The following is a 25,906-nucleotide window of genomic DNA, read 5'->3' on the forward strand; positions in this document are numbered from 1 at the left end:
TAACCATAAAAAACCTTCTACGTCGCTTAAATACTGTTACCATAATTATTATTGACAGCAATCAGAACCAACTTCTAATTTCCGATGCACGAAGTAACTCACCATTAAGAAAACCCATCTCTGAAATGTCTGCGCCAAGTCCCACTTAACCCACTGATCATTTAAAATTCTTCCTCGAAAAAATAATGGTTCAAATAAAAAAATACTGTCACAATCAGTCCTTTTAATTAGTAGTCTGAATACATGTCAGGGCTTGGCGGTGGCTGTGGATTGTACGAACCACCCATAGGTAGCCTTGAGGCGTGCCCTGGAGGTCCCGGATATCCCGGAGGTCCCATACCTCCCGGAGGCCCCATACCTCCCGGAGGCCCCATTCCTCCCGGAGGTCCCATAGACCCTGGGGGCCCAGGATATCCCGGCGGTCCCCTAGACCCTGGGGGCCCCGGGTATCCTGGGGGTCCTGATCCTGGGGATCTTAGAGCCCCGGGAGGTCCAGACATCATAGGAGGTCCTGGTGGCCCCGATGGCCCCGGTTTTCCGGGCCCATGGCCATATTGAGGATATGCCTCGTTCCAAGTAAGTTTGGATGATTGCACAAATTCTCCATTTTTGGTATAGTGACAGGAGAATTTTGAACACTGAAATGAAAAGTTCGAAATTAATTTAATGTTTTGAAGTACCTACGTTATAATCATGTTCAAAATTTCCTATATGTATAGTATCATACAACCGAAGCTAGAAAAAGACTTATAAAGTATAGAAACATAATGTTTTCATTCATTTTAAGCTAAGTTGCGCGCGTCAGCTAGTTAATAAATAAGTATTATACGTACCGATGCATCACACTGTTTGCCCCGACACTGTTGAGTGTTGAACACATAACATTAATAATGAATAATATTGAATTCGCAAATAACTCTTCCAAAACAAACGACGAAAAAATGTATAAAACTACAATTACAAGTCCGCGATACAAACATGACCAATCTATACTTTGAACTTAACATTCCCTAAGGATCGTATTTATTGAAAATATCTCTAGTATACGATAACTTCTTCAGTGCATGTTCGCGTTAATCCCCTAAAAGCATAATAAACATGCAATGCTAAAGTATAGTGAAGACAATCTATACTAATATTATAAAGCTGAAGAGTTTGTTTGTTTGAACGCGCTAATCTCGGGAACTACTGGTCCGATTTGAAAAAATATTTCTGTGTTAGATAGTCCATTTATTAAGGATAGGCTATATAACATCACGCTACGGCCACTAGGAACGGAGTAGCAACGAAAAATGTTACAAAAACAGGGAACATTTTGACCCATTGTCTCTTATGTTACGCAAGCGAAGTTGCGCGGGTCAGCTAGTGCACATTAAAAACAAACATTGAACTAAATATAAAAGCTAGTAAGTAATAAAATACAGACCCGTGCGTCGCAGTTCTCGCCGTCACACTGCAATGCAATAAATAAACGAGGCTTTGGTCAACTCATCCCGCTTGATCTCATCCCGCGGGATGAGTTGTCCTAGTACAATTTTTGAATCGGACAACTCATCCCGCTGATATATTTTACGATTTGTACAGACTTGAAAAAAAGTGGTTCACGCGCATTAGGGCTAATTCTCAGTGTGGCAACCGACTCACTATTACTCATTATGGCCACTGCCCCTTTTGGCTACTTTTGAATAGAGCTACTTCTTAAAATTCGGAATTGATTACGGAAGTAAGTACTACTACTAAGTCTAGTCAACAAGTTTAAAAAAAAAGATGTTTTATTTCTTAATAAGTGTCCCAACATATACATATAATAGTCCCCGCGACACAAGAGCAATTCTTAGAGCGGGAGTTGTCCTTTCGAATCCCACCCGGGACAAATCTTTGTGTGATGAGCACGAGAATTTGTTCTGAGCCTGGATGTCAATGTATATAAGTATGTTAATCAGTCATTTGGTTACCATAGTACAAGCTCTGCTTAGAATGGAATCAAATGACAGTGTGTGAGTTCAATGATATTTATTTATTTATTTAAAAAGAAAGAAAATAAAATGTATAGATAAATAAGTGAGTAATAATATTCATCAAACATTTTTGAATAAACAGCTTATAACACAAAAATAATATTTATTTAACCTCATCTACTGTAATAAACTTAAAAGACCACATTTATAGCAACACTTTTGTTCACGAATGTACAAATATTTCAAATAATACAGTAGATTTTTACCTTTTCTTGAAAGCGGGATGAGTTGACTAAAGAAAAATAATAAAAATATTAATGTGGACAACTTATCCCGCGGGATAAGTTTTAAGCGGGATGAAATGACCAAAGCCTCAAATAAACGTTATTGGTCCTGTGGTTACATAACAAAATGAACAAATAAGTGCCGCCTCTGTACTGAGTGGACAAATATTTTATTATTTTTATTTATTTTATTTTTTAAAAGACAACTCCCGCACTAAGAATTGCTCTTGTGTCGCGGGGACTTTTACAAACATACAAACAACGGACACAAAGCACAACCAGACCCGAAACAATATTATTTGTGGATCGCACAAATAATTGTCCCGTGTGGGAATCGAACCCACGACCTCCCGTTGCAGTGGTTTCGGCGTGGCGACCTAAACCACTGCGCCACGGAGGCAGTCAAATATACTCTACGACATATAATAGAAAAGTAAGACTAATATGTATCACGCCTGTTATACTCAAAGGTATAGGCAGAGGTGAGAGGTGTATTAAATAAATACACTATACTATTATATAAATAAATTTAACCCATTAATGTCCAACTGCTGGGCAAGAGTTTCCTCCCGTAATGAAAGATGGGCAAGGACTTGAGTCCACTTGCGGGTTGGGGATTGTATAGAGTGGAAAAAATTATGGGTCTCAGAGATAAACTACTTTAATATCAAAGATATTTTAATTCTCTGTAAGGTGTTAAGATTGCATTTAAAGTTTTTTGATAAATAGTCCCATAAAACAGGCGTTAAACAGACTGACTAAACAGGCTATTGCTTTACAAGCTATTTGAAGATAAGTTGACTTAAATCTACAAGGAGTTAGATTTTAGTAGAAACAGCTATCCATTAACGGGTTATGAAAAGCGAAGTAATAAGCTTGTCTTTAATAAGTAAACCATGGGTAGATAGGACATTGAAACCGTAATATCAGCTTTAATCCACCTATGGTTAGAACACTGTTTGTGTTCTAACAATCAATCAATAATCAATATAATTATATTGAAACTCTTCCGTTACAGTGAATAAGTGACTGACTGATGGACAACGCACAGCCAAAACTACTGAGCGTAGAAAGTTGAAATTTTGCTATGAAGAATCCTTAGGGAGTAGAGAAGAACTATGGAATGAAAGCTATAGTATGACAAAAGAAATGACAAACAGTAGGATCTAAACGGCATATTACATAACAATGCAAACTAAATGGTTCGTGTTGTGTAAAATTGTGCAGAATCGTGGACGCAACGTCGCATGCACCGCGTCGCACAAGGTACCTACTATTGAAATAGGTCATGTACAGTGAAAGATTTATTTTAACATCTAAATAAAATGCAAAAAACTTAAACAGGTAGGTTTTACAATACTTATATAGAACCATAGGAATTTTGTGCTGATAAAATTTAGTGAATAAATACATGACTATGAGCAAAATATTTTTACGTTTTGCCGCCTAAACTACTGATCTGGTTAAGATAATATTGCCTTGATTGTTGTGGCTACTATTTAAAACCATAACAACGCCAGTAGAAACCAGTGGTTAAATAACACCCCAAATTATAAGGGGCCAAATACAGCACTCTTTACTCTGACTGCTCTTTGTATGATTAGACACAGGAGCAACTTAAAAAAATACCGTTAGTAAATATTAAATACTTATATCGTTTATACTACACACTACAGAAGCTGGTGGCTTAGTTAACAGCCACACGGATCGATCTCTAAGGTCAAGTTTACGCTTGCTTGGTTGTTTTATGGATGGGTGACCATCTTATATATATATATCGAGTTTCTACGTGTTTCGGAAGACACGTTAAGTTGTAGGTCGGCTGCCATTCCTACCGGATGCGGCTGGATACAAGTATTTTACAAGGAGCGACTACTTATCGGACCATCCACAAGCTAGTTACCTGGGTTTATAACACGATACTTCTCGGTAAGACTAATATAAACTACACACTAAAGTCACCGACCCGCCTACACATGTCGATGACTACATTTCAAAGGCAGCCATCAAGCCACTATCATATTATGTCTCTTGCAATAATTCGCTAACTTCAAGTTCTCGACATGAGTCAATGGTCCGTGACTTTGGTGTTTGTCAAGAACCGAAATTCTCACATTTTCGTTTCCTTATTTGTTTAAGTTGTTCACTAACTATTGACTAACCGGTTGTAAAGTGAAGTTAAATTCTACTAAATCTTTTGCAAGTCAGAACTTTCCGCCTCGCCCGCGTTTCAAAGAGCCAAGTGTATGATTAAATATAGTTCAAGTAGGGCTGACACGTGATTCTTCTTCGAAAACCTATTCAAAGATTTAGTGCTGCTAAAATCAGCATTTGGGTGATAAATAGCATCAATTATGTCGATGATATATTATTATTACGTTGTATAATCAAACCACAGATGGCATGTGATACATTATGTATGAAAGACACTGATACAATTCCAACTGATAAACTAACCGATAGTTATTTAGAAGAGGCAAATCCGGCCACAATTTACCTCATGCTTATATTTGTAAATATAAGCATAGTAGCCCCTTATTATGTTGGTATTTATTTCATGGACGGTTAAATATCTCTAAATAAATAAAAATAAGAACCGAAGAAAAGTTAAACAAGATTTCAGTAGGTAAATTGAGGGCATATACGAATACTGTTCGTTACAATGTATGCACTCAATTTATTCACAACAAGAAATAAGGTAAGCTCTGCCAGCCCTTTCAACGTTATTCCCGTAGTATGCGGTACGGGCATCGTACAATTTTTCCAGGGAATAGTGGACGCGAATTCTCGGGAAAGCGAGCTTAAACCGTGGAGCATCTACAACGAAAAGGCGCGCCATCTAGTGGCCAATATTGGCGATTTAAAATGGCTGCTTGATCTTGTATGGCTATGTCAAAGTACTTAGGTTATGTTCAGACAAACGCTAAGTTTGCAAAATGCGCTTTTGTTACGAAATTTATTTCTAAACGTACACATCTTGGATTTTAAGCAAAGGGATCGATACATGGATCGAATTAAATCGTCACTTAGATTTGGTAATCAATGAAGATATATAAAAAAATGTATTATGCGTTTTTTTTTAATTGGCGATTTATATGATTTAAGTGAGTTAAGGTTTGGCGACATATTTGTCGTAACCTATTTAAATAGCATTAAATTTATGAGGTGGAAAAAAAATTGATAACGACAAATCTTGCCAAAATATATGCCACGCTATGACGTCACGGCCATGTCACTATCCAACAGAATGTTTAGTGTATTATTATTTCACACAAAATAAACAATCATATCCAATATTATTTATAAGTAAACATCTACCACACGGGCTAAAAATAAGCTAGAATTCCCAATTGCACAAATCATAAAATGTCAAAAAATAAAAAGAAAAGTCTTCCCTAGAGTATTTCTGTTCAAATTTGAAGTACTAAGCAAACAACTAATAAAGTGAAACTGGTGACTTACCTTTGAAGTACAAAAGTCGCCGATGCACTAGAAATTAAAAGTAAACTTCAGATTCTAGAATCACATTACTGCTTTAATAACGTTCTACTGTACCTCGATTCTCTACCATTATCGACTACCGACAACCGGCTAGCTATCGACATTTGACATTTAGAATGTACTGCCAAAATGTTTCCTACGACGCCCGTCAGAGGCGCTGATCAGATTTTCATACAAAATTTCTCGATGACAGTTCGGTTGTCGGTAGTCGATAGTAGTAGAGAATCGAGGCACAGTATGAATAATATATTAACACTGGGTTCTTGCGTTGATTTAAAAAGAAAATGGTTTTTTCAACTACTTTTAACAAGGTTTCATATAACCCTTTTTTCATAATTAATCAGTTTGTTGTTCGAAATGTATAAAATAAAATTAAAGATTAAACCCATTAATGTCCCACTGCTGGGCAAGGGTCTCCTCCTGTAATTACTTGGTTGGGGACTTTGCATACTTATTTCTAATATACACATAACTTCTAAAAGTCATATGTGTGTTGCCTCGGGTTCGAACCTGCGACCACTTGCGTGAGGAGTACCAACTTATACCATTGGGCTATAACTGATCGAAATGTAAGAATCTATATAAAAAAACTAACCCATTACTGTCCCACTGCTGGGCAATGGTCTTCTACCGTAATGAGGGGCAGGTAAGGCCTCGAGTCCACCACGCTGGCCAAGTGTGGGTTGGGGAATATAATCTTATTGTTAAAATAAAAAATAATTTAAAACCTGTTTACCATAGACAAACAACCAGGTCCTTTACACTGTAAAGAAATTATATTTTTAATTACTAACTCTACTGTCTCCACTAAATTAAGTCGTAGAGTGGAAAACTAAATGTTCCTTACATAAGAGTTGCAGGAAATGCCGACACACTGAAAACAATATATATTTTATTAAATGTAATGTTGTACCTAAATTCTTCAAACCAATGCTGTTTTATTAAATATTATGTTTTGCTTTAGGTATTCTTCAAATCTTACTCAAAACCTGAAGGTATTATTAATAATAAATATAAATATTTGATTACCCCACTTTGACAAGTATCTCCTTCACACTGGAATGAATTTAAAAAAAAATAACTGATTATAACTCCCAATAAAAAACTATTTCAATTGAATCTAACGAATTATATTCTTAACATAACACAATTTACTTGGACACTACAAATCAATTTTACGGTTTTTAAAATCATGTCATTGCCAAAAAAAAAAAAAATTAAATACTCACCGAAGTCTCGCAGTTCATTGTACGACACTAATTAATGAGAAAATGATTATTAAATAAAAATATAGATTTTCATAAATATAGTTAAAAAAATATTTTACTTACTAGCTTTTACCCGCGGCTTCATCCGTCATTTTCCCTTGGGAATTCGTCATTTTCCCGGGGTAAAAAGTAGCCTATGTCCTTTCTCGGGTATCAAAATACCTCCATACAAAATTTCATGCAAATTGGTTCAGTAGTTTAGGCGAGATTGAGTAACAGACAGACAGACAGAGTTACTTTCGCATTTATAATATTAGCATGGATTTAACCTTGAAAAACTTGTTAGAGGAATAAACAAAACATTTATGTTTATGATATTTTTTTCTAAATAAATAAAAATGAATAAAACAATACTCACTCTACTCTGGCAGCCATCGCCAGCACACTACAATGAATTAAAACATTTTAAAATACTTTATTGTGTTCTCAAAAATATTTAATTACAACATTAAACTATTCATATATTCATAATACACGAAAGTATATACAGAGGTGTACGAAATACATCCACGTTTCGCCTCCTCGTTTACAATATAAGTCCATAAGGGCAAGCCCATTGCCGTGTTATACCGAAGTTTGTTAGCACTTCGGGCTTTTATTAAATAATATTCTAATACTAATTAGAAAAGAGCCATAGAACGCAGTGTTCTTGGAATAAAATTAGTAGACAAAATCCGAAACTCGGACATACGTTCACGAACTCGCATTACTGATGTGGGCACGAAAACAGCAAAACTTAAATGGGAGTGGGCGAGTCACGTCAGCCGCATGCACCAAGAAAGATGGGCAGCACGCAATGGGTGCCGTCGAGAGGGACGTCGCCGTCGGGGCAGACCCAAGAAGCGCTGGCGTGACGATCTAGATGCCTTCAATATTAATTGGACACGAATAGCAGGAGATAGAGAGGACTGGAAGAAAATAGGGGAAGCCTTTGCCCAGCAGTGGGACAATACAGGCTAACAAAAACAGAAGAAATTTTAAAAGTACAGCAATTTGCCCGAGCAGATTAGTCAGCTTTTTTAACTCCAATTATGATTGTAGAATACCTGTTTTCCAAATGATATAGTATCAGCCATGACAGTTTCAAAAGCTAGCCAATCCTGCGGCTCTGTCTTGTTGATCGTTCTCAAAATGTTCACGAGAGCCTCGTGATTAGGGACCATTGTGAGTGCCAAAATTGTAGTGGTAGTCGGCCCTTCCGTCTAGAAATAAATATATTACTTTTTAATTAATATAGTTTAAAAGATCAGGCAAATCACGTTGCACCATAGTTTTCTTCTTCTTATCGTATGGTTAGTGGTCACTGGTCAACCAAGTGTCAAAGTTGTGTTGTCAAAGACTGTTTGTTATCTCAATACAGAACAACTGGGAACGATTGTGTGATCCACACTAATAGTCAAATCATGCGATGACCAAGTCGATCTATTTGTTTTAAACGTAAAATATTTTTCATATTGGCATAATAATCACTTATGTAATTAGATTAGTTGCTGAAAATTCAGGCCATGTTTTATCCACAACGAAATTATAGGGGGCCTATAATTTCGTTATAAATAGCCTGAATTAATTCGAGAAATTTTAGACCCCAGATTAAATGTAATTGAACAAAAAAACAGACAGCGATGCAGAGGAGTACTTTGACGCATAGGGCACTCTCCCTTTCTTTTCTTTTTTTTTGTTGTAGAATTTGTATATATTAGATAGTATAATTATTTAGTTTAAATTGTGACTTGTAAATATTCTTATGTAAATAATAAATTGAACATACGTTTTTCAAATAAAACGTAAAAATGTTTTAAAGTGCTTACCGTTAATCTCAATCTTCCCATACTTAAGTCGACAATTGGCACATAAATGGCACCCTATTAAAACAAATACTTATTAATGCTCTACACTATTACCAAGTATTAACGTAAAAAACCTTATGGACATCTACCGGGCAGATTACCAAACCCCAGGCTACCATTCAAAAAGCAATTTCAAGGCATTTGATCGGTTGCGCAATTTTTTACGGTTGGTACTATCGACATCGACGAGCAGTGATAGCCGAGTGGTATGTTGATACCTCCCATGCAAGTGGTCGCAGGTTCGAATCCGAGGCAACACATCAATGACTTTTCGAAGTTATGTGTGTATTAGAAATAATTATCACATGCTCCAACGGTGAAGGAAAACATCGTGAGAAACCTTGCATGCCTAAAAATGCGTTTAATACATTTATTGAGGGCATGCAAAGTCCCTAACCCGCACCTGGTCAGCGTGGTGGACTCAAGGCCTAACCCCTCCCTCATTACGGGAAGAGACCCTCGCCCAGCAGTGGGACATTAATGGTTTAAATTTTAAATTTACTATCGACAAGCGGACGTTTGACATTTTATAGTTATTCGAAGAAAATAGTTCTTGCATAGTCCGCTAGGGGCGCTAATCAGCTTTTCATAGTCGTTTTCCATATTTTCAAGTCGATAGCTAGCTGGTTGTCGGTACTCGATAATGGATTTACACTGCCACCTAGGCAATTTTCAAGTGAGTAGGTATTTATTTAAAAAGAATTTCTTTTATACATACTTCCACAATAAACTGTTGATTTTTCTTAGTATTTGCATCCTGAATAAAAAAAAAACAAATATTTTTAGTAAAACTTAAAATTAATATCGGTCAATGCACAAATACTTGTTTCAAATCTAGTTTGTAAAAGTATCTTCAATATTATACTGGTTATTTGTGGGACTTTAAAAATCTTAACCAAAGTGGGTGAGTGAGTCAAGGTTTCAATTTCTTCATAATAACCACAACACATACTATTATAGTATTTGTATAAAAAAAATACCGTTACTCTCGCTAGGCCGTCTAATGTCTCTTTCTGTGAAAAAAAACATTTTATAAACAAGGTCTAATGTTGGGAAATGAGAATCGTGGCTTAGTATCAACAGTCGCGAGGCTCAATCTATACTAATATTATAAAGCTGAAGAGTTTGTTTGCTTGTTTGTTTGTTTGAACGCGCTAATCTCAGGAACTACTGGTCCGATTTGGAAAATTATTTCAATGTTAGATAGCTCATTTATCGAGGAAGGCTATAGGCTATATATCATCACGCTACGACCAATAGGAGCCAAGTACCAGTAAAAAATGTTACAAAAACGGGGAAAACTTTGACCCATTCTCTCTTATTCGCAAGCAAAGTTGCGCGGAGGACCTCCACAACCCAACCGGATTATAACACGATACCCCTCAGATAAACTGGTTGACTTTCAAGCTTCTGACTACTGGTAACGACTGTCAAAGATCTTTGAAAATGACAGCCGGGACCCACAACACGAAGGAACTCAAATTGTACAATCGAAAGATCATCCATCTAAAGAACAACCTCAGCATGAGATCTTACTGTGCGATTGTCGTTACCATAATAATATAATAATTCACAAATTACTGTAATTGACATAGACATTATTAAACAGTAAAGCCGGAACTAGCCGCTAGAACTTACCGAATTGAATCGCACCCACTTTATAGGCGCGCCGAAATCATCCTGAAAACGACATAAAACAATTTTTAACCCATTAATATCCTTAAGTCATTAATATATAGGAAAATCTGATCAGCGCCTCTAGCGGGTGCCGTAGGAACAATTTTCATAGTACATTTTAAATGTCAAACTCTTTAGTACCGGCTGTAGGGAATCCCTTTACTGTACTAAATTCTCGTTGTAAATAAGGATATATTTATAACAGTAAAATCGGTGCCCAATAATCTTAATAATGCTCTAGACCAGTGGTTCCCAACCAGTGGTCCGCGGATCAACAATGGCCCGTGGAAGTCAAAATATGGTCCGCGAATGATTAAAAAATTTTTAATTTTCAGGATGATTATTACACGTTATTTTTAATATACTTACATAGTGGTCAATGCCAACAAGAAATATATAAAAGTAGTCCCGGACTAATAAAAGGTTGGGAGCCCCTGCTCTAGACACTAATGAAATAATAGATAGTGATCAAATATTCCTCGAATATTACTTAAGCCTCCATCAGCCGGTATTCGAACTCGCTATCTCTGAACTTCGGTCAGTTCGACAAAGTTCGCGAAGTCTTCAAGTCACAACTTATGTATTATGAGATTTGGGACGATTCATTTGTGAAGTGTATTTACATATATTAACTAACTAGTAGATAGAAAAAGTGAGAATGGCAAAAGAAAAATATATCAGCGATTGCGACTATTTTTAATTTTTTGTTCGCCTGGTAGATTGTAAAAAAATATCATACACGTATTTTTTTTCGTCAAAAAAACTATATTAAGTAGCTTAGTTAAAAAGTATTAAGGGTACGAAGTGGGGGCTAATGACGTCACGATGTAGTACATTTTCTTACTGTAACGTGACGTCGTGCGACTTTTCAAGTCAATATATCGCCATGAAGATTTCATTTTGTACAAAAATAAAAAAACCTAATACTTACGACTCTCGGCAACGCCAGTAATAACGATTTCAAATCCGGTGGCTGTAATCATTTAGATGGATTAATATTTTTAAACAGGTCTTTTTACTTTTATTGAAGTGATCCCTGGGGGTGGCTTTCTACCACTATTGACAACCGGCAACTCATTGACAACTTTTATACCAGTCCGATAAAATAAAATAAAAAATAAATTTAACCAATTAATGTCTCACTACTGCCAAGGGTCTTATCCCAGAATGAGGGAGGGTTAGGCCTTGATTCCTTTTCTTCCACCATGCTGGCCAATTGCGGGTTGGGGACTTTGCTTACCTTCAAGAACTGTTCTAAATGACTCTCAGACATGCACAATGTTTTCTTTCACCGTCGGAGCAAGTGATAATTATCTATACTAATATTATAAAGCTGAAGAGTTTGTTTGTTTGTTTGGTTATTTGTTTGTTTGTTTGAACGCGCTAATCTCAGGAACTACTGGTACGATTTGAAAAAATCTTTCAGTGTTAGATAGCCCATTTATTGAGGAAGGCCATGTTACAAAAACGGGGAAAATTTTGACCCATTCTCTCCTATGTGACACAAGCGAAGTTGCGCGGGTCAGCTAGTTTCTAAAACACACAAAAGTTTGAAAAGTCATTCAGTGTGTTTGTGTTGCCTCGGGTTTGATCCGTCAATCACTTACGTGGGAGGTACCAACTTATACCACTCAGCTATCACTGCTCTTACCAGTTCGATAGTGGTAGAAAATCACTCCACTCTCACAATAATCTACTTACCGGCTGTGTAGCATAATACTGTAAAAATAATAAAATAAATTATAATATACCTTACATTTCTGCACATTAACACTGGTTGTTAATGTATCTATATAAGTATGTGATAAGTATTTATACAAGTATATTATCAGTTATTTGGTTACCATAGTAAGAGCTCTGCTTAGTTTCGAACCAAATGACCGTGTGTGAGCTGTCCAATAATATTTATTATCTTGCCGAATATTTTCATTCACAGATAACCGGTTTTACCAACTTATATGAAAATTTATATTGCAAGAAAGGATTGGGAAAACTATATACATGTTTACTTATATGAAGATAAAGCAAGTTTTTATTATATAATACTCACTTGTGCCGTCATATTTTTGTCAGCCGCTTCTATCTCTTCGAACATCTAAAAATCACCCATTTTTTTAAAATCTTGTAAAGTTTTGTTAGTTAAAATACTAAAATAAAATCATTACATCACGCATCATTGACATAAAATCTTTCCCATAAGGGACAGCAGAGATCAAAAGATTAAAATATGAGGTCAATTTGGGTAACTTTGAATCATTTGGGTAACATTGAACGTGGGAATTTGAACTAGTTTCGATATTTTTTTTTATATGAAACCAACACAATTGATAAAGGTTTATTTGAGTTTTGCAAACTTTTATCGATTGTGTTGGTTTCATATGAAAAAATAATCGATACTTGTTCAAATTCCCACGTCAATGTTACCCAAATGATCCAAAGTTACCCAGGTTGACTGTATATTTTTTTAAAGGAATTATTTCTTAGGCGTTAGCATAGACCAAAACCAAGAAATATGGGAAGAAGACGTGATTTTATGTACGTATGAATTATTTATAGATTTGTTGCGTAGTTTATAGAAAGAGTTAACTAAACCAATGTGAAAGTAACTATTTCATTAAAATAACTTCATATTTACCTTTATTTTCTGTCTCACCATTTCCAACAAGGGCTCTTTTATATCCTAAAACAAAAAGAAAATAAGATTGCTCTTAAGATTTACAGTACGACTACTTGAAGACATCAATCACGTTGTATTAGGTCGGGGAAAAAGTCTTTTCGCATTATAGTATGTATGAACTTGTAATAAAACCATTTCCCTACACAAAAAAGTTCGATATTTGGGTACCTCACAAGCTCACTGAAAGAAACCTTATGAACCGTGTACTCATTTATGATTCTTGAAGCCAAAGAGATTTTATTACAAGTTCATACATTCTATAGTGCGAAAAGACTTTTTCCCCGACCTAATATATGTATAGTATACTACATACGGCCCTTTGTTCATAAGGCTACGCAAATCTCCGATACTGAACAATGTTAGACTTTTTAACTGTTCGTGAAGGTGATTGTTTATTACCTTTTCCTATTCTATTTTGCCAAGGAGTATGGGATAAGCATAGGTACCTCATATTATTGTGACATAGTTTGCCCGACATTTTAGGGATAGAAAGTAACGAAATTTCGACGAATATACTTTTTGTTGATTATAGTAGGGCCTCGCCAATGTGCACGTTAGTAGCGCAATTCTCTACAGTCGGTACTGTCGAGTATCGAGAGTTTGACATTTGAAATGTACAACTAAAATACTTCTAAAGGAGCCCGCTAGGGGCGCTGATTAGCGCGATTCTGTACAGTCGGTACTGTCGAGTATCGAAAGTTTGACATTTAGTAATGTACTGCCAAAATATTTCTTACGACACCCGTCAGAGGCGCTGATCCGATTTTCATACAAAATTTCTCGATGACAGGTCGGTTGTCGGGAGTCGATAGAAGTAAACAATCGAGATTTTCTTGATAGCCAGCAGCTTGTCGATACTCGATAGTAATAGAGAATCGGCCAGCGCGGCTAGTAGAGAATGCGCTTAACCAATTTAGCACAGTTGATTCATAAATATAATCATGGCTTAGTCTTTCTTCCAATCTATGTTGGAGTCGGCTTCCAGTCACACCGGATGCAGCTGAATACCAGTGTTTTACATGGAGCGACTGCCTATCTGAGCTTCACAACCCAGTTACCTGGGATATAACATGATACCCTTCGGGTAAAACTGGTTGTCAGACTTTCAAGCTTCTGACTACTGTTAACGACTGTCAAAGATCTTTGATAATTACAGCCGGGACCCACAATTTAACGTGCCTTCCGAAACACAGAGGAATTCGATATGTATAAGATGGTCACCCATCCACAGAACAACCTCGGCAAGCGTAGCTTAACCTCAGAGATCGATTCACGCGGCTGTTGTTAACTAAGCACAGAAGAATATTAGCCTTGCTTTACTTACCCCGGTTTGTATTCCGAAAGCTCCAGGGGGTTGCTGCTGTGGGCTAGTTGGCCCCCTATTACGACGTGGCGCCTGCTTAAACAAATACATTCAATACAATCATATTTATTGCTAGAGGCCACCCGCGACTTCGTCCGCATGGAAACCCGTGTAAATCCCGATCCCTCGGGAACTCCGGTATAAAAAGTAGCCTATGTGTTATTCTGGGTCTTCAGCTACGTATATACCAAATTTCATCGTAATCAATTCAGTAGTATTTGCGTGAAAGAACAGCACACAAACTTTCGCATTTATAATATTAGTAGGATTATTTATTTATGTTTGTAACTCAATCAAGTCGAAACTGCTAAACGGATTTGATCCAATTTATTAATGTCCTCCTAGCTGATAAACAGTATACATATATAGTCTATAGCCTTCCTCGATAAATGGGCTATCTAACACTGAAAGAATTTTTCAAAGCGGACCAGTAGTTCCTGAGATTAGCGCGTTCAAACAAACAAACAAACTATTCAGCTTTATAATATTAGCATAGATTACATGACTTACATCAATCATTCCACCTTGGCCTGGAGGCAAGAGGTTGGGAGGCTTCGGTCCTTGGTAAGTGTTCTGAAAATTGATTTCAAAAGTTATAATTATTTTTCGTTTTTGAGAAAACAATTCCTGTACTGAAAATGTAATCTTTCGTAGCCGATACTTTTACAGCCGTGGTTACAACAAACCTATCCGAGAAATAAATCTTTATTCTGAAGCGAACATTTTTCGTCACACTTCTTTCAAAGTTAATGGAAAAGAACCAGGATTTTAATCAACTCACATAAGCTTCGGCTTGGCCACCTCTCATCGCCCTTAATTCAGCTTGATAATCCTGTGAATTATAAGATACCAAGGTTTTGAATAATTTTCCTCATCGACTTCCAAACGATACATTTTATTCGTCATTCTTCATTCATTATCTGCCCATAACCAAGCTATCCCAGCATACCCTAGATACCATGGTAAAAGTTACATACAGGGTGTCCCAAAACTCAACGATAATCTGAGACCGGATGACAGGCCAAGTTATACCAGTTCTGGGAAAAAAAAAAAAAACCATATCATATAGTTCAGCAATAATAGACATTTTTCAAAAAAGTTGAAATTCGACACCCTTGGTCGCATTTTCAAGTCCTGTGATCACCAATGTCACAATTTCACTGTGTTTTTTTTAATTTCGTGATCTTCAATAAATATGCTATTAATCGTAAAACAAATTAATACACAAAACATTGTTGATTTAATAAAAAAAGGTAAATTTTAGTTAGTCATGGTTTTCAAAAATATCGTTAGTTAACTTTGACGCTTCATATTGAAAAAAAAATGTACTACACTACCCTTGGCAAGTTATATCAAAAGTTGGCGCATTTATTCAAGATTTCAAAATGGTGCAACACTTGCCACTTTTCTTTCCATTAAAAATGTTATTTTTATTTGAACGAAGAGTATCCTCGCAAATGGATCGAACGCAGTAGTTCAATCTTATGACTTTCTCGTTCCCCCGATCAAAATCCAGTAGATATTTTTGACTGGGAACGCATAAAAGAAAAAGTCTATTCGAAATCAATACAAAATCTATCAGAACTTCGCCAGAAAATTGACACAGCGTCAGAAGGAATAAATGCAAGAAATTTTACTTGACTGGTGAAAAGGTCTTTTGTAAGGCGTTGCAGAGCCTGTATTCGAGCCAGAGGAAAACAATTCGCAATTACTTTAGTTTAAGGAAAATAATAAAATAAGATCGATGGTTCGTTCATTGTTTTTTTTTTATGATTATTACCTATTATGTTTATTACATTTAATATTGGTTATGGACTGACTCAATTACTTCTTTACTAAAAATAATTGCTTTCCTCTGGCACAAATACAGGCTCTGCAACGGCGTACAAAAGATCTTTTCGCCAGTCGTCCAAAATTTCTTGCATTTATTTCTTCTGACGCTGTGTCAATTTTCTGGCGACGTTCTGATAGATTTTGTATTGATTTCGAATAAACTTTTTCTTTTATGCGTTCCCAGTGAAAAATATCTACTGGATTTTGATCGGGGGAACGAGAAAGTCATAAGATTGATCTACTGCGTTCGATCCATCTGCGAGGATACTCTTCGTTCAAATAAAAATAACATTTTTAATGGAAAGAAAAGTGGCAAGTGTTGCACCATTTTGAAATCTTGAATAAATGCGCCAACTTTTGATATAACTTGCCAAGGGTAGTGTAGTACATTTTTTTTTCAATATGAAGCGTCAAAGTTAACTAACGATATTTTTGAAAACCATGACTAACTAAAATTTACCTTTTTTTATTAAATCAACAATGTTTTGTGTATTAATTTGTTTTACGATTAATAGCATATTTATTGAAGATCACGAAATTAAAAAAAACACAGTGAAATTGTGACATTGGTGATCACAGGACTTGAAAATGCGACCAAGGGTGTCGAATTTCAACTTATTTGAAAAATGTCTATTATTGCTGAACTATATGATATGGATTTTTTTTTTCCCAGAACTGGTATAACTTGGTCTGTCATCCGGTCTCAGATTATCGTTGAGTTTTGGGACACCCTGTATATAAAATTACGCCTTTTTCCATATTGGTAAGCTTAGGCAGAGACAAAGAACGCCACTTCTAGGGACTCCAAAAACTTCTAGGAATTCCTTACTTAGTGGTGTTTGAACTGGGCGCCTCCGTGCTTCGGAGGGCACGTAAAAAGTCGGCCCCGGTTGTTGACGATTAAGATAACAGTCGTTAAGCCACGTCAAAGACCTTCGGGCGGCTTGAACAACTTTGGCACTAGGTTGACCACTAACTATACGATAAGAAGAAGACTCCATTCACATGCATACATCTAAAGTTAATACATACATAATCAGTTCCTTGGAAGCCACCTGGCCTCTCCCTCGCTGGTGGCGGTGGATGAGGTGCCGGAGGACGAGGAAGCTTAGGAGGACCACCTGAGGGGCGACGAATGACTATATTTACAATACGCGCCATCCAGTAGCGCGATTCTCTACAACTATCGACTACCGACAACCGGCTTGTCATCGAAAAAAATTATATGAAAATCTGATCAGCGCCTCTAACGGACGTCGTAGTAACTATTTTGGCAGTACATTCTAAATTTACTTTTGATACTCGACAGTACCGAATGTACAGAATCGCGCTATAAGTCGGCCAGCCTGAAGTTAGCAACAGTATCTGCGCAGATGACATTTGGAACTAAATGGTGACGTTACGCTATCTGCGCAAAAGTTATTTTATGCCTGACCTCATGCCGGTCAAGATAGATGTACTACTGTCTATCATCTCGCCTGTTTCGCACGAAGGTAGGCAGAGACGCAGTTGCTGTTTTTTGATCTTAAGGGTGACCCTTGCCATATGCCGTACAAGATATTTAAACCCCTGGCTACTATTGAAGATATATGAATAGATACATAGAAAATGGTAACCGGGTCGGGAGCTTTGCATTCATTCAAGAACAATTTAAAACTTTAACATAATTAAAAGTTTAATACATTTATTGAGAGCATGCAAAGTCTCCAACCCGCACATGGCCAGCGTGGTGGATTAAGTCCACCACGCTGGCCATGTGCGGGCCTAACCCTTGGGAGGAGACCCTTGCCCTGCAGAGGGACAGTAATGGGTTATTAATAAAAAAGGCTATATAAATATACCTTTTGGCCCCTTAGGCATAGGTCCCTGGTGGCTTGGAGGTTGAAATGGATTGGCGAGTCCTCCGGGACCCTTGTTATTGGAGCGATAAGGCGCTCTCTCACCACCAGGTCCGTAGGTCCGGAAAGGATAGTTTTGTTGATCCTGTCTTCTGGCAGTCATTAGTACTTGCCTTTCACGTGGATATTCAGGACCCATCGGATCAAATTCTGAACCTTCCTGGAATTATAACTGTTTAATCTCCACGTTGCATGCGTTTATGATGTAATATTATTCTCGAAGCTCGAAACAGACTTTCCTAAAAACCTAATTGAATACGGAAACTGCGAACACAGGATTTAATGCAGGCTAACTGTCGGCCGCAGCTTGAGTCAGCCTGTGACAACGGCTAGTGTAACCTGCGCCGAAACGTCAGGGATTTCAGGATAAAACGCCAAATTCATGTTACAAGAGGCGGGTCTATTGCCATTATACGGGGCCCTCGAAACTCCGAACTACTTGAGCATATGCCAACAGATTCGTAAAACCCAATAGCACTTTGCGACAGCCAAACCTAGATCTCTTTGTCGACACCTCAGTATTTGTTATTGATGTGTCATCTTTCTATATGTGTGTTCGTAACCACCCATAAAAAAAGTAAAAGTAAAAAAATGTGTGTTTTTTGTGGTAATTTAAAAGTCAATGTATAAACCATAAATCAATAGTGAAATATAAAATAAAATTCATACCATGGATCCAAAATCTCCCGTCATAGTGCTACCAAAATCGAAATTACGACGAGTTTTGTTGGAAAAGAGCGGTATTCGTAATTGCTGAAAATAATAAACTCATTAAACTTTTATACATAATATCACGCCTGTTATATCAGAAGGTGCAAGCAGGTTACCAAACTCCGGGTTCTATTGAAAGTGTAACTATACTTTTAGGAAAGCAAGCTTATTTTATTTTTTAGCTGATTAAATCCCCAAAGTCCACAATCCGCAATTGGCCAGCGTGGTGGACCAAAAGCCTAACCCTTCCCTCGTTTGGAAGAGTCCCTTGCCCAGAAATGGGACAGTAGAGGATATTTTTTTAAATTAATATCATGAAATGCGAAACTCAAAATGTATAAATGTTTACCATAGCTCTTCTCAAGTCAGTAGTGATGAGCACTGTTCGTCCCGGCATTCTTCGCCTCACTCTATGTCTCCTCGGTCTACTGGACATGGCGTAGTCAGGGATGTATGGTCTGTTGTCACTGAACGCCAGGTTATTGAAGTATCGCCGAAAGTTCTGAGGTGGTGGCTGTGGCTGGGGCTGCAACAACAGAAATGAATTTGATGAAGATGTTTGAAAGAGAGAATCGTGATTCGACTTTTGTACTAAAACAAACCATTTGTAATGTAAAAATAACCTTTTTTTACTGTAAAGTCACGTAATATTATAATGCAACGGGTCTTTTACGCGATTGAAAACGTTTCGATCGAATTACATCGACCGTGGTCACGTTCGATCGAAACGTCGGGCAGCAAATAAGGTAACCTAACCTTTAAATTTTCAATCGCGTATCAGACCCGTTGCATTATAATATTATGTGTACTAGTCGCGAGAGTTTAAAAACGTAAAGTCACGTGTTGGTCAATAAAATAAGCAGAAATCTATCAACACACTCATATTTCATCTTCATGACATGGCGTATCTTAAATTTACTCAAAACTGAGTTCACAGTCCGACTCAAATTTAATCTCCTACCTACGACGCAACTGCAGCGATCTCACGAGCCTCACTCACACTCTCAATACTTCACGTTGAGTGCTCGTACGAGCCTGGCGTTTGTCTGCTGAGAGAGATTACTTGCGATTGAGCCAGCCTCTCGAAGAACCGGCGATACGTGCGAAATTGTGAAACGCTTTGTCGTGTAGGGACTTTATGTGATACTGGGTAGTATGATCGGCGAAAATATTGAATGTAAAATACATATGTTTGTCAGCTGTCTGGTGAACATAGTGCAGGCTTCGCTTATTTTAAAATCCGTTGACCATGTGTAAGTCAACATATGTATGTGTGCACTTAACAACTTAAAGTTACTTATAGTAGTAGTAGATAAGGTTAAAATCAGCTTCGATCAGGAAAATGTAGCGACGGGCGCAAGATATTTTTTGGAGTGGATTTGAAATGTTTTATGTTATTATTACACCGTTATAGCAAAAACAAGCTCCCATGATAAAGAAAGGGTAGGGGGGGTCTCCGACCAGTTACATAATATTATTTTTTAAAACCAAAAATATTTAATATCGCAAGAAGAATGGATAACAAAATTATTATAGTAAAAAACTAATTAATATCATGTGAGTAATTCTAGAACAAAAATAAATTGAAACTAGTTCTAGAAAAAAACAATTCCATTAGCAAGCACTTTAGCTAGTTCCTAGATTACCTAAGTGAGACCTAGTGTTTAGTATGACAGACAACACTCATAGGAATAAGTGGAAACAATTTGTTACTAATCCCGAGAGTGGCAAAAAAATACAATATATAAGTAGAAAATATATAAAATATTGTATAGATATTCTTCTTAGAAGAGCACGTGGCTAAGTAAGTATTAGACGCACGGATCGATCTTTAAGGTTAAGCCACGCTTGCCGAGGTTGGTCTGTGGATGGGTGACCATATTTTACATACCAAGTCCCTGCGTATTCCGGAAGGCACGTCAAATTGTGAGTCCTGGCTTGAAACCTTAGCTTAACCTCAGAAATCGAACCGGGCCGCTTGTTCCTACTTACTTATGAGCACCTCAACAATGTCTCAAGAAACCCCGGTAAATAAAAAGTTAGATATTCCTATCTACTTCTATCATACTACTACTTACTTGTACTCCTTGTTGTAGCATACTTTCCATGTATGCCTGCCTCTGAAATATTACAAAGTTTGTACTAGCTAATAATTTCATAATTTTCTTCCTACTCTTATTCCCATTTGTCACCCCGGGGGACAGTGTTAGGTTAGGAATAATTGGGAGTATACCCTTTTGCCCGCGACTTTCTCCGCGTGGTTTGTGGCTTAGGACAGAATTTTCATACAAACTTTCATCCCCTATTTAATCCCCTTTAGAGGTAAAATTGATCAAAATCCTACCTACGTCATAATATCTACCTGCATACCAAATTTCAGCCTGATCCGTCTAGTGGTTTGGGTTGTGCGTTGATAAGTCACTATCCCCCGGTTTCTGAGTACATTTTACGGTAGTTTATCTATTCAATAGCGTTTTTTTATATGACTTTTGACACTATTGAATAGATAAACTACCGCTAAATGTACCTCAAAAACCGGGGGTAAGTCAGTCAGTCACCTTTAAGTTATATACATATATTTAGACAGACTACAATAATAAAACCAGCTCTTCATTAATTCATTTTTTTAGTTATGCGTATGTTTATTATATTAGTGATGCGTATGTCCAGGCAGTGGACTGCCATTGGTTGATAATGAGATGATGATCACTTTGATGGTACTTACTGCTTGCTTTAAATCATACTGCTTTGTCCCCCAATAAGGACTCATCTGAAATATTAAACAAATGTTTATAATTGACTACCACCTTTACTACAAAGATTATCACATGACTTTGATATTATTTTCATACAAAGTCTCTAAGGTCTAATACCGGTCTCGATATCGATCTAATATCAAAAGGTTTGACATATAAAATATTAAGATTTGACATAATATGAAGTATTTTATAATTGGTTCCAGTGGCACTTGCTCTCTAGCAAGTGCCACTGGAAAAAATGCAAAAAATGCAATGAAAAAATGACAAACGAATGACAAGTGACCCTCTGGTCACTTGTCATTCGTTTGTCATTTTTTCATGCAATTACTTTTGAATCAACTACTTACTCCAGGACTTGGTGTAATTGGCTCCACGTCTTCTTCCATCTTTTTTTTCATTCTTAGCTGAGAACATTAAAAATAAAAATAACAGTAGCTTTTAAAATTCGCAGCCTGTTTTGTGACTTCTTGATAAGTGTCCAATAATCTATAATACAAATAAATAATAGCATATAAAAAATGTGCCAATATTATTTTTAATAGGCTAACCTATGATGCTATAGTGAAACTGGACTTAAGTATGGTAAAACAGGCATTTGCTGCGATTTACACCGATTTTTGTTCGATTTACAATTTCATTGATCATGAATCTCCCAAACAAATATTCATTAACATCAATTTCTAGTTGTAGTGTCGTAGTAGGTATATTGCTTACCATTTTTGCTTTTTCCGCCTGTAAGTATCAATACTGTATTAATCAGCAAATCATATTTGAACAATTTCACGAATTTCAACGAAATCGCGTGCAAAATATTATGTAAAAAAATACCTTGTCTCTCTTTATCAGCTGTCTAGAATAACCCTGAAAAATAACAAAGTTATATAAAAATGGTGTTTGTACCGCAATTTTATACCAATGACGCGCATTTATATATCGACAACCGGCTTGCAATGATATAGTCATCATTTCAATTAAGTTCTAAATAGGTACTTACCGCCCACTTTTCAACATCCTTTTCCCACTGAAACAACAAACAGAAGCTTTAATATACCAGTAAATATTTGTTCTACTTCAGCCGTAAATTTTGACAGTTTCCACTCTAATTGAATCTCTCTTCTCGTAGAGCTACCTCCTTTCCGAGCTAGTGGAAGATTCAGTAGTTATAGCAACTATCATAAGTGTCATAACAATAGCTCTATCTAAATGAATTGATAAGTTATTTATGCTGGAATAGTAAAAAACTATAAGATTGGTAAAATACTCACATCTTTCATAATTGTCCCAGGTTTATGTGTTCTCTAGAAATTATCCAAAATATAACCACCCCAATGTAAAATCAAGTTCATAAGCAGTAAAAAGAAGTATAAAGGAACTTTACATGTTGTTTAAAATAAGATATACAAAAAAAACATTATTGAATACTCACGGCTACTTCCAAAATGAATCCTTTAAATTCATCCCACTGAAAATATAATAAAGATTAATCCTTCTTGTAGCATAATACAACAGAAATATGTATAAAAATATTTAAACTTACCTTGTTAGTTTCCGTTAATCTTCTTGGCTATAAAAAAAACATATATTTAGATTAAACAACAATAGTAATAAATTCCAAATCATCTAGTGTTGGCCATAATAGAGTACAATAAAAAACTTATCTCCTAATAGTCATAATATCTCAAAATGGCGGCGTTTTTCCGAGAGCAGTCTACAAGTCGTAGACATTTGTACGCGGACTGACGACTTTCGTCCACAGACTTCTTTACTTAGACTTCTTTAGTTTTAATATTATCTACATTCTTAAATTATCCCTTACCAATAGCTCTAAATCATCAGGATTATATTCCCTGTTGTCCGTTGGAAATATCTCGAGCTCTTCCTGAAATAAAACGAAAAAATAATATAATTTTGAAAGAGACCATGATAGCCCAGCAACTAAGCAAAGCAGAGAGCCAGTACAAGGTTCATGGCTGAAGGACTAGAATACAAACGTCCAGAATTTTGTACATCAGAGTAATTTCACTATTCCAGAGTAGATTTTTAAAACCAAATAATTTTACATACCTCTGAATCTTCACCTTGCTATAGAAAAATAAATTAGGTTAATAAGCAATATCTACAAGGTCCCCATTACTATCCCCATTAGGGGGGAGCCTTATACAGTAATAGGTTATTTTATACAAAAAATAATTAGGTAGTAATATTTTTTGTATAAAATTTTCATTACACCACTTCACATATAGTTATAAGTTCATATACATACAAAGAAAAACATATTTATGTAATCCGCAAATAGTTAAAAGTCTCTGAAAGACTATTTCGAATAAATTAAGTGCGTATATAGCCTTAAAGAAGTAAACTTACAGTACGTTCAGCCTGTTTTGTTTCATTTCTTTCTTGCCTCTGAAAAAAATATTTAAATTCCAGTTAAATCCATTACGAGTACATAACCTCTATTAAAACTACGCTGCGATTACTATAAAACGACATTAATTTCTCGATTCGATCGAGTAAGCCTCTTCAGACATTTAAGCCTCTTAATACACAAGGCAACATAAATGTATGGTACGCGACGTTTCGCTTTTCACGACAATGGTGATACAAACACATGAAAACATGTCACTGTGTGTAACCTATCTACAACAACAGCGCAATACTATCGAGTATCAAGAGTTTGACATTTAAAATATACTACAGAAATAGTTCCTACGACGACTGCTAGAGGCGCTGATCATTATCTTACAAATTGATCTTTAGCTAATTGGTTGCCGATAGTCGACTGTTATAGGAATTCGTTCATCTGTTCATGATACTTGGCGACAAAAAATGTTGTGTACAAAAGTACATTACATTTGGTTACCTGTGGTTTGCCATGGGGGTAATAGTTTTCAAATTGTGGATAAGGTTGTTCGCCATTTTCATTCTGTAAACAATATAAAGTTTAAACTTTCGTATAGGAATACGCACAATTATATGATATATTGTTTCCTGCGCAGCAATATTTGATAAAAATGATAAATTAAGTATGGCTGTGTTTAATAATAAATTACTGTCGAATTAGTATCGAGTCGCTATCGACTTCTAAAATGGGCAATTGATAGCGCCCTATCTATTTATTTCTGCTATCCTTAAATACATACTTGCCAATATACACTAATAAAATCTCACCATTCTAGGTACATTATGATGATGTTTCAAATATTTTGATTCAGGGATGAGTCCGTTCGCCTGAAAATATAACAAAATAATTTTATATGCAACACGCCGTTTTTCTGTATGTGTCTGAATACAGCAACAAGCGAATGCGTAGAACACCGTCGTCATTATAATATGCGCCAAATAACAAGCCAAAGTAAATTATCTGTATTAGAAATAATTTTCACTTTCTCTAGCGGTGAAGGAAAACATCGTGATGCAACCTTGCATGCCTGAAAGTTCATAGAACGGTTCTTGAATGTCTGTTAAAGTCCCCAACCCGCACTAAGCCAGCATGGTGGACTCAAGGCCTAACCCCTCCCTCAATTCGAGAGGAGACCCTTGCCCAGCAGTGGGACAGCAGTAGATTAAAAAACATATATTTTACCAACAAATCGTCATCATCAAAGAACTCCGGGTATCCACTCTTAGTTCCTGTTCCAAGTTGTATATTCACTAAAAAACTGACAAGCAGCGGCCATCTTGCGACCAACATCTTTTGACTACTGAGGAAACAGCCGTGACAATTCAGTTAATGAGGAAACTAATTGATTTTGTGGTAGTTTATCTTTTAAGATAATAAATCACATGTTTCTACGTTTTTTATTTCTTTTGTACAAAACCGACAGATCAAGAAAGGAAAAAAATCGTAACGACGCGAGAAGAATTTAAGAAATTTCATCAAATTTAAGCTTTGTGCTGTGGAACCTTTTTACATGAGGCATAATAGAAAGGCGCGTTCCTTTGCTATAACTGCAAAGAGTATCATGGGTTCGATTTCTAAAAAGTACAATATACGTATTACTTTGATTCCGTTTAGTAATTGGTATTCCTTGTTTGACTGTTTTCAAAGGCTTCGAGATTTAAGATTAATTATGAGGGCGATACAAAACACCTAACGATTGTGGATTCACATAAACGTGACTAATGGAGAG

At 36.3% G+C, this 25,906-nt stretch overlaps 1 protein-coding gene across 1 annotated transcript; it reads right to left on the minus strand.

Moving 5' to 3' along the window:
• Positions 1–223: 223 nt before the first annotated feature.
• Positions 224–25,467, minus strand: LOC142984170 (uncharacterized). Its single transcript, XM_076131595.1, has 40 exons — positions 25,360–25,467; positions 24,945–25,004; positions 24,637–24,699; positions 24,141–24,179; positions 23,841–23,858; positions 23,593–23,655; positions 23,314–23,340; positions 23,203–23,238; positions 23,042–23,074; positions 22,771–22,797; positions 22,605–22,637; positions 22,491–22,508; positions 22,124–22,180; positions 21,743–21,787; positions 21,096–21,137; positions 19,367–19,543; positions 18,976–19,059; positions 18,250–18,466; positions 17,441–17,529; positions 15,357–15,407; positions 15,086–15,148; positions 14,537–14,608; positions 13,171–13,215; positions 12,586–12,630; positions 12,237–12,254; positions 11,467–11,508; positions 10,497–10,538; positions 9,839–9,871; positions 9,577–9,615; positions 8,820–8,873; positions 8,058–8,213; positions 7,370–7,396; positions 6,973–6,999; positions 6,773–6,799; positions 6,591–6,617; positions 6,480–6,506; positions 5,705–5,731; positions 1,427–1,453; positions 834–860; positions 224–638 (listed from the first exon to the last, which is right to left on the minus strand). The coding sequence occupies exons 1-40, from the start codon at positions 25,465–25,467 to the stop codon at positions 228–230; spliced, it is 2,523 nt and encodes an 840-aa protein (XP_075987710.1). The 3' UTR covers positions 224–227.
• Between the last annotated feature and the right edge of the window lie 439 nt (positions 25,468–25,906).

The sequence above is a fragment of the Anticarsia gemmatalis genome, chromosome 26, assembly GCF_050436995.1.
Source record: "Anticarsia gemmatalis isolate Benzon Research Colony breed Stoneville strain chromosome 26, ilAntGemm2 primary, whole genome shotgun sequence".
Lineage (NCBI taxonomy): Eukaryota > Metazoa > Arthropoda > Insecta > Lepidoptera > Erebidae > Anticarsia > Anticarsia gemmatalis.